General features: G+C 38.9%; 1 protein-coding gene across 1 annotated transcript; it reads right to left on the bottom strand.

Annotated features, from left to right (window-relative positions):
- Positions 1–800: 800 nt before the first annotated feature.
- On the bottom strand, positions 801–9,559 carry LOC117252370 (perforin-1-like). The gene is made up of 2 exons (XM_033619190.2): positions 9,435–9,559; positions 801–1,490 (listed from the first exon to the last, which is right to left on the bottom strand). The coding sequence occupies exon 2, from the start codon at positions 1,474–1,476 to the stop codon at positions 1,087–1,089; it is 390 nt and encodes a 129-aa protein (XP_033475081.2). The 5' UTR covers positions 1,477–1,490; positions 9,435–9,559; the 3' UTR covers positions 801–1,086.
- Positions 9,560–10,310: the final 751 nt, after the last annotated feature.

Below are 10,310 nucleotides of genomic sequence, written 5' to 3' on the forward strand. Positions count from 1 at the left end.
ATAGGGGTGGTGGTGCGTGGAGTTGATTATCTGTTTTATTTATTTTCCCACAGTGGGATGAGTTTGAAAAATGTTCTCTTTTTTTAAAGGGCTGACTAGTTGTTTAACATGACACATGTTTATTTAAGCAGGCTCCAAAGATGAAAATGTGTATTTAGAAAATTTATTAGAGACTAGTCCATACCCATTGAGTGCACATTTGCCCATGTACATTTTCACATGGTGTGTGTTTGGGATACAGGTCATAGGAAATTGCAGATTAAATAGTCAACTGAACCCATTAAGAAGAGCAATGTATTCAGACAGAGTTTTTGTTAATTTGATGGTACGATTGAAAGTCATTGAAAGTAGTAAGAATTTATTGAAAGTACAGTAGATTGACCATGTCAGTGAGTAGAAAAACGTGGGACAGACAGAAATGACTGACTGACAGAATGACACATTGACAGTTTCCGTGATTATGTACAGCATACCATATATATATTTATATATATATATATATATATATATATATACACATATTAATCAGTCGAGATCAGTCTGTATCAGTTGTTTTCATTTTAAAACAACAACATATTACTGTGGTTGTGACCTTAAACTGTCAGTGCCCTCTGCCAGCTATGGTGGGTTTGATTTTACCTTGTGGAGAATGACAAGGTCAGAGTCTAGACCCCAAATATCAACACTGTACACATTTTATATTCACATCTCTGAATGCAACTGGATAACATTCACAAAATTATTGTCCATTATTATTATATTAATTTACATTTGTAAAAAAAAAAAAAAAAAAGGCAATGTACTTGTTGCAGGGAAGGTTTATTTTTATTTGACAAACAGGGCAGCGGGGTTGTTATCCATGATTAAGCATAAAAAGATTGGAATGAAGGTTCACAAGGTTGAGTGAATAAAGTAGTTAAGATGTTTTTGGGCAATGTGAAAATGATGTAATTGATCAAAACCCTAAATACTGGGATGAGGACTCAGAGAACCTATGCACTAGTCTCTTAAAACCATGCATCAAGAATTAGTCATACTGTGATCAATACAGATCAGGTCACAGGGTCACATGCATCTATGACTTTTTCAACCAAGAGTGTAGGAGTAATGGAGGATCCCGCCTTTCTCCAGGTAGCAGTCGTGCTTATGGGTCCCCTGCTTCATCTGTCTCTGGCAAACTCCCACCAGGTCATCAAAGAAGAAGTCACTGTCATGAACCTCCAGCCTCAGTACTTCATTCTCCTGGGCCTTGAAGTGGGTGAACTCCTCCTCCCACCAGGGGTTTTGGTTGTTGTTGCGAACAGATGTTTCACCCACATAGGTGGCGCCACAATAAACCTTGACATAACCATCTGTGGTTCCCAGGATGTTGGAGGGAAGATCGCTGGCCCGCAGGTTAAACAGCCTCAGCTGGGCTTCAGTCACAGTCAGACTGCACAAGAGGACCAACAGGAGGAGGGGACGACTGGAGGCCATGACTTCATAGGATGCTGTGGAGGAGGAACAGCATGCATTTTAATCCGGGGACATGGATTTACACAGCAATGAATCACTCCTTGTGAGGGTCTTATGACACACACTTGACTTGCTTGTGTGACTGCACTATTTTACCTCACTTAGACCTCATGCAGGGGTGTCGTAGTGGGGGTTAAGTAGGACTGATTACCCATGGCTCAAATGAGAGGGGGTCACTCAAAAAGCCTGAAATGAAAAGTTTGGCTTTCTTTGCAATTTCTATTTTTGGGTAATTACTGACATAACTAAATTTGTTTTAAAAAAGAAAAGAAAGAACAGAAAGGGAGAGAAAGCAAGCTGAGGGAAAACAACTTTTAGCTGACTTCTTTCAAAAGAAAGGTGATCACATTTAAAGAGTGGTTTAGCTGCCAGAAGTTGTTTAGATTGGAGGCTGTCAGTCATCTTGCTTGGAGCATATTTGCATTGTATAACATAAATGATTCAGTATCACAAATTACCATCGTAGCGACAGTGTTATGGCATTATATGCATCAGCAGTCAACCGAAAGCTTAACTTCATGAACCATATCTGACCCCCAACATATCAAACAGCCAGTGGAGTGGAGTGGAGCAGCAGGTCCCTCATCATCTCCTGTTAATGTTACTGAGGATGTGAGACAGGGGGAGCTTATGAAGGGGCTACTAAGAGTTAACAAGCAATTATTTGACATTGAGGTGTTGCACATACACATGGCCAATTTGTTTAACCAAGAAGGAGGGTAATACCCCCCCCCCCCCCAAAAAAAAAAAAAAAAATTATGGTGATCAGTGAGGCAGAATCTAACTAAAATGTAACCTAAATTTTTTGTAAATTTTTCACTTTTACAGTAGCATGCAAAAGTTTGGGCAATCCTTGCCGAAATTCTGTTTCCTATGTATAGCTAAGCAAGAAAAAGATGACCTGATTTCCAAAAGGCAGGAAGTTAAAAATGGCACATTCCTTCAATATTTTAAGCAAGATTACTGTTTTATTTCAATCTATAACAGTTTCAAAATAACAAAAAAGGAAAAGGGCCTGAAGCAAAAGGTTGGGCACCCTGCATGGTCAGTACTTAGTAGCAGGCCCCTTGGCAAGTATCACAGCTGCTAAATGCTTTTTGCAAGCAGCAAAGTGTCTTTTAATTCTTGTTTGGGGGATTTTCACCCACTCTTCTGCAAAAGGCTTCTAGCTCTGTGAGATTCTTGGGCCGTCTTGCATGTGCTGCTCTTTTGAGGTCTATCCACAGATTTTTAATGATGTTTAGGTCGGGGGACTGTGAGGGCCATGGCAACACTTTCAGCTTGCTCCTCTTAAGGTAGTTCATTGTGAATTTCAAGGTCTGTTTAGAATCATTAGCCCCTTTTCCACCGCAGGAACTTTTATCGTTCCCCGGGAAAAAACTTTACCTCAACCCCAGACTTTCCCTGAAAAAAGTACCTAGTAAGAGGGTAGGACTTTTCAGATTACCCGGAATTCTTGAGGGACGGGGCTGTTTGCTGAAGAACGCTGATTGGTGGAACACACACTTGCAGTGTTCCGCACCGTGCCAGTGTGGCTGCAAACTTTATTTAATTTCTACAAGCTTCACCTCGTTTGTGTTTTGATTAATGATGGGCACTGAGACCCGGTACTAAATTAGCCCAGGGGCTAAATTATCAAAGACTGTAGTATTGATAAGCGCTAACGGTATTGGTTCTTTTGTGCTGGCGCTGAACTCCTCCACATACACACACATCCACACACACATGCCTACATCACACTGTGACTGGTGAACAGCCGAGGGGCCCTGGTGGAAACGAAGTGAAGATAACTCAAAAATCACTCGAGTTGACGGGAGCTACACGAGTTACTGTAAGTGCAATAAACCTTACAAGTAAGAAGCCAATACCTTATCAATACAAGTGTTATGCAAGCATGAACATGTAAACATGTAGACAATGATATTCAATATGCTCCGTGCTCAGTGTCTCATCCACAGACAACAATGTTATGTCTTACACAAGGACAGCGTGCTAGTTCGGCTAATAGCAAATTGTTATTAATAAGCTCAAATGACATCTGTCTGTATGTAGACTAACTTAGTTTGACACTTATCTTAAAATACTTTAAAAGTTAGCTGCTGGCTGAGACAAACAGCCCCTCTTCTCTCTACCAGCACTAAGGTTACCATGTTACCAGCCAACAAGCTAGCGGAGCTAAATATAGGGCACACGCCAAATCATCTACATCATCAGCCTGATTTGAATAAATTTTCCGGAACTTTGAGGTGGAAACACAAACCACACAGATTACCAGGAATTCTTTTACCCAGGTAAATAAATTCCTGGAAATTAAAGTTCCTGGAAATGTCGGTGGAAAAGGTCCTGTTGTAGAAGCCATCCTCATTTCATCTTCAGTGTTTTTACAGATGGTGTGATGTTTGCTTCCAGAATTTGCTGGAATTTGACTGAATCCATTCTTCCCTCTACCTGTGAAATGTTCCCTGTGTCACTGGCTGCAACACAAGCTCAAAGTGTGATCGATCCTTCCCCGTGTTTATCAGTTGGACAGGTGTTCTTTTCATGAAACTCTGCACCCTTTTTTCTCCAAACATACCTTTGTGCATTGTGTCCAGAAAGTTCTATTTTGAATTCATCAGTCCACAGGACTTGTTTCTAAAAAGCATCAGGCTTGTTTAGATGTTCCTTTGCAAACTTCTGACACTGGATTTTGTGGTGAGGACAGAGGAAAGATTTTCTTCTGATGACACTTCCATGAGTCTGCTAAATCTGTCTGCAGGTCTTTTGCAGTCAAACAGGAGTTTTGATTTGCCTTTCTGGCAATCGAATGAGCAGCTCTCTCAGAGAGGTTTCGTGGTCTTCAACTTGACCTCCACAGTTCCTGGTAACATTTTGTAATTACATTATGAACTGACGAAACATCTACCTGAAAACACTTTGCTATCTTCTTATAGCCTTCTCCTGCTTTGTGGGCATCAGTTATTTTAGTTTCCAGAGTACTAGTCAGCTGTTTAGAGGAGCCCATGGCTGCTGATTGTTGGGACAAGATTTCAGGATTCAGAATATTTAAAAAGCTTTGAAATTTTCATCACCTGGCCTTTCCTAACGATGATTGTGAACAAGCCAGAGTCCTAACAAGTTAATTATGGTCTGAAACCCTGGTAAAAGTTGTCTGAGAGCTCAGATGTCTTGGTGTGCCCAAACTTTTGGTGGTTCTTTCCTTTTTTCACTTTAAAATTGTACCAATAAAAAACTAAAAAAAAAAAATTCAATGTTTCATCTTTTACTTAATTCCTTTTGGAGATCAGTTTATCTTCTACTGACTTTTCACAGTGACAGAAACTTTGTCCAGGGGTGCCCAAAATTTTGCATGACACCGTAGATGGTTAAATGATCTTAGAAACTGGCTTACCGCAGCTTACTTTTTTTTCACCGTGTTACTGGTGGTTCCTGGTCAGATTGAATTGTTTCCTTTATATAAACAAGATCTGATCTTCAAAAAATCTTTTTCAAAAAAGAAATCCTGAAAAAAAAGGGGAAGTTTGTTTTATCCACAATATCCATATGGTATATCATAAGCAAGTTGAGCAGTTATGTCAGTCATTTATGTACCACTTGCTAAAACTGTTGCTTAGACTTTTTAGGCATTGATGCTACGCCCCTTACCTCATGTCTGCTTTTAAAAAAGTGGATGATGTGGTAGCTCATCAGAAGAAGTGCGTGATGAGGCTGCAGCTCAGTTGCCAGAAAAATATGTTGGCATTGCATGTTTTTGCAAACCACGAATTCACATTTGCATGATACATTTCTGAAATGATACAATATATGAGCTGAATTTTTGGAGGGGATGGCAGATAGTGTGTCAACGACATAACACGCCTGCCATGCTGCTGACCCAATCATATTCTCATTCCAACCTCATCATCTATCGACAATTGGTCATGAACTTTCCATGTTGTGATATGACATGCAAGGTACCCTGGGTGTGTTGGTTGTAGATGTTCTGGGATGTAGTTTCAACTTCAGCCTGTTACATGCATTGTCTGTTTACAATACACTTCCATTTTCAAAGGACAGGCACAATGCATACAGTCTCTTTCAAAATAAACGACATCGGTACAATACCACAAATTGTTTTTTCCCTTCAACAACAAACACACATGTTCACATTTTGGCTACACACGTGATTGGGTTTAGGCAACAAAAGCATGCAGATGGCTTTACGGAAAAAGAACATGGTTTGGCTGTACAATCTTACGGGAAATGAACACCAGCCTCCCGGGTGAAAGTCGATGGTTGTTGGACCCATCTATTACCCCTCCCACCAACCCCACTTGTACTTTCACCCGCTTAACTTTCGTCAAAGACGGTGGATAAACCAAGACGTTCCACTGGGAGTCAGTTTCCTGTATCAGTGTCACGTGGGGTTCGCGACCACCACGCCCCTTTAGGAGACTAACAGCAGGTCCTGAGTCCATTGACTTCAGTGGGAGAAATGAACGTGATTACAGATTATGGCCGATTCTTTCGCCCCATAGTCACAGAAGCGAATATTGGACCCATTTATCACAAGCCACATATCTTCAGAACATTCTGACACCAAAATGACAAATTTCAGACTGACAAATCAGGAGAAAATTTACTTTGTTCAAGACCTGTCTCTGTCTCAACAACACACTCTCATGAGAGCACACCACATATTCATGTACATTTTTTTTTTAATGCCTCAGTTTCATTTTATTATACTTTTGTTTTTATTAAATTGATTTTGGCTTTACTGTTGTGTTTTCTTTTTAATTATCTTATTTTTATTACATTTTAATTTATTTTTTAATAGTTATTTTTTTATTAATTATGTTATATATTTTATGATCTACATATTATTTATCATTACATGTCAGTTGTGAGTGTGTAAAAGCACTCGCAGAACTGTCTTTTAGGTGTCTGTTCTTGTCTATTGAACATTTTTTGATCATAGATGGAGCTAATTCTCACCTTAATCCTGCTACGTCCAGGATTGCCCGGCAGTATAAATTACCATGGTTACTAGGCTGGGATTCAGGTTAACCACCTTGATGGAACGGAGTTGTGGCTCAGTTTGATGGAACGGAAACCGGAGTTTAGCTCGATGTATCAGGCTTAGCCAGAACCATGGTTTCCATGGTTATCGATGTGAGGCTAATCTTAGTCACTTTGATGGAACAGAACTCTGGCTCACATTAGCCAGACTTGGCCATTTAAGTCTGGATTTGCCTTTAGCCTGCTTGATGGAATACCCCCCAGGTCAGGGAAGCGAGGAAGAGTTCCGCAAAGACGCAACACTCTTTTCCAGACATCATCACAGCTCATCTCCGCTACAGCTTGCTGGTCTGTTTACAGTGGCGTTGTGCTAGCCTACGTCACATGGTTTGTTTACTCTGATTGGTTTTCCATCTTTCCATTTGCGTGAAGGGGCACTTTGAGTGACAGCCGTTGATACCATCCCTCGGGAATAGAAGAAACGTATACTCCGTGTCCAGTGTCATACGCGTTTTGCGAATTGGGTCTGGCAACGCCAGGCTACGTATCTTCTGTAGGGTTGCTAAAGGATCACTTTTTTTGTAATTAATTTTAATGAATCATTTCCCATCCATACAATTATGTTTAAATCAATATAGTTATAGGCTACAGTTCAACAGGAAAACAATAAAGGACTGAAGGATCACTCTCAGGTCCCCCACTTGCTTCCTCTTGGTGAAATCATTCAGGATCATATTTCTTTGATTGTTACGCCTTCTTTAACAAATCAATACGTTTAGTATAAAGACATTTTGAGAGTTGAATCTTGAGGAGACCACTATTACTAGAGATTCAATGACAGGGTTTTAAAAATTCTTTCCACAGTATCTGCACCTGGCAACCTCTGTATGATTAAGGTCAAGAAAAGATTGTGAATACAATCTCACAAACCCAAGAGATCCAGTCATAAGAATGCCCAGAGATCGTCATTAGCTCTTAATTTCAATATTATGAGGAAGTTGAAAGCCATGTTTATCAGATACCGGTAGATGGAAATCATTATTACAACAAAACTTAGATTTTTTTTTTTATTATTATTATTTTTTTTTTTTTTATTTCCCTTTTGTGAATACAATGCACTGTCATTGTGAAGCAGGGTGATCCACCACTGCTATTCAATAGTTTGGGACCTCTGGAAGACACATATAAAATTATTATAACATGTTGGTTAAACATGTAATTTCAGCCCCTATATGGAACAGAATTAAGACACATAATACAGTATTTAAAAATCACAAAACATAAGATGGAACAGAAAACAACTCAATTATCTAGACCAGCTACAAAGGATAGTGCCAAATGGCAACATGTAGGAAAGCCATGTTGCACTATCCTTCTGATTCATAGAAATAAGCAGCTATGTCAAATCATGCTCCACTCACTGAGTTCTCAGCAGTGAGAGAGAGTTTATCATCTTCAAAGGAAAAGAGTGTGAACATTTAGTCTAATAACAGCTGGGTTTGTTTGACTGTTATTCCATATCTCTCTATGTTATCTCTAATCAGTCCAAACACGCATTTTATGGTGTGGACGCATCCTTCAGCTTGTGACCTATTTGTTTCAGACCCACTGATCATTTTAATTTATTAATCTACCAGTGACCATGTCTCACCAAAAGTGCCTCTTATAAAGCTTTAATCTTAAAATGTTCATTAGTCTGTCAAATGTCAAATCAGTCTGCACATCTTCTGCAACACACAGAAGTGCATTGCATTCAATGGATAAAAAAATGATGGGGTCACAAGTCATTTTTGTTTTACTTATAAGAAAAATCTGTTTTCAAATTGGACTTTCTGTAACGATGAAACTAGTTATTTTTTTATTTAAAATGCAGACCTTCAAACATTTGATTGCTTGTCAGTGTTGGTCATAGTGCACAGAAGGATGAAACCCTCAACCACATGCATTTACATTTACAACAATATTTGCTATGGAAGTAGCTTAATAATCTCTAATGAATGGCAAAGCGGAACATTTATTGATTTAAAAAAAATGAAGAAATAGTAAAAAGAAAAAAATGCTTGAACAAGAAAACAGAAATAAAATGAAGGTTTTATGAAATATTGGGCACAAAACGTTTTAGTCAAGTAAGAATCACCAAGTACTGAAAATTAAAAAGAAAAAAAAAAACATGAAACATAGGGGATACACATGGCTTAATGAAAAAGTAATGATGAAGTAGTAGTAAAAATATGTATATTTTCATTAGCAAGAGGGGATGCCTGATGTGATCATAATGTTACTAAATGATAAGAAGGGTCAGGCAAAAAAGGTATGTTTTGTATGGCTTTCCCCACAATTTCTATTCACAAAAGAAATTATCTTAATTATGTTTCCAGCCCTGCAAATGCTCTTGGTGTGCCTTTTTTGCCATCTGGCTTTTTTTTTTTTTTTTTTCTTTAAGCCTTTTTACATATTTTCTATTGAGTGTCCTCAGAAAACTGTTCCATTGGGTTTCAGAAGTGTACAGAGAGCCCCTAACATAGACAACTAGAAAAGCACTCGGAGAGTGCAGGCCTCCGCCAAGCAGCTCGGATTTCCCGCTATTTTATTATTTAACCACTTTGCTTCAACCGATTTTGAGTTATTTTGTAGACAAACAAACAGAAAAACAAACAGACCAACACCAGCGAAAACATAACCTCCTTGGCAGAGGTAATTTCAGATCCTTGCAATACAATTCAAGCTTTGACAGTACCTGTCATGTGCAACATGCTTTCACAACATCAAGACATGAGTGACACACAGCAAATATGCCATCGTGGTGGGGATAAAGAGTGGAGATGCCACTTGACAAACATGCAGAGACAAATCTCCTAAAGGAATGGATTATTTTGAAGAAACTAAAAGGAAAAACAATGCCAACAGGTGTAAGGTCTTACCTGTAGTTTTGATACCTTTCCTCTCACCTCCTCTGTGTGCTGTTCCATGTTTTTAAAGGGCAACAAATGTCATTAGCTTCATCTTACCCTCCCACAACACACTGACAACACAACCTGCTCCACTCTCAGCATTGCATAATACAGCAGAACTAGAATTTGAGGCTTTGGGCTGGATTGTTTGGCCTTTTGGTCACCTTATCTAGTAGTTTCAGGGCTCTATTACTGTGCATGTTGAATTATTGGCAGATCTAAATAAAGTGGAGCTTCCATTAACATTATCAGTTACACCTGTGCTTTTTTCTGTATTGACATAGCAGTTTTGCCATCTGCTGTTTAAATCATCATGCAGACATCTTCTCCTCCTTTTGTATTTACATAATGCTACCTAAAGTGCATTACTGACTGCAAACATTGATGTCAGACAAGAGGTAAGTCACCAGTGGATCAGCTTTAACACTTAATGTTCGACTGCAGGACATGCAAAAAAAATGCAGCTACTGCAATTTAGACATTGCACATGGCTATATTATTTTTAATAATATTTAGATTAATTGTACAGCATGATTGACTGTCCACATGATCAGAGTTGAACAAAGTCAGTGAGCCAGCTAAAACTGGCAGTTCACTCATATGGGTGAATTGGTCAGTTGCACAGGCTTTAAGAAGTGAAGCAAAGCTAAATAACATTGCATGATACAAGTATACTGTAATCATACATTCAGCCAGGCAGTTGTAGCTCAGTGAAAATATCCAGAGAAAACCTGTAGCATAAACAAATGTGCCATGTGGTGTGTGCACAGATATGTAAGAGGAGACAAAAAAGTCAGCTTATCTTGTGGCTCTTTGATACTGTATGTAACATTGTGCAAAGACTGA

This window comes from Epinephelus lanceolatus, chromosome 9 (genome assembly GCF_041903045.1).
Source record: "Epinephelus lanceolatus isolate andai-2023 chromosome 9, ASM4190304v1, whole genome shotgun sequence".
In the NCBI taxonomy this organism is placed as follows: Eukaryota; Metazoa; Chordata; class Actinopteri; order Perciformes; family Serranidae; genus Epinephelus; species Epinephelus lanceolatus.

Bases quoted from the DNA above. Each gene is read 5' to 3' on its own strand.
- LOC117252370 (XM_033619190.2), bottom strand. From the start codon at position 1,476: ATGGCCTCCAGTCGTCCCCTCCTCCTGTTGGTCCTCTTGTGCAGTCTG.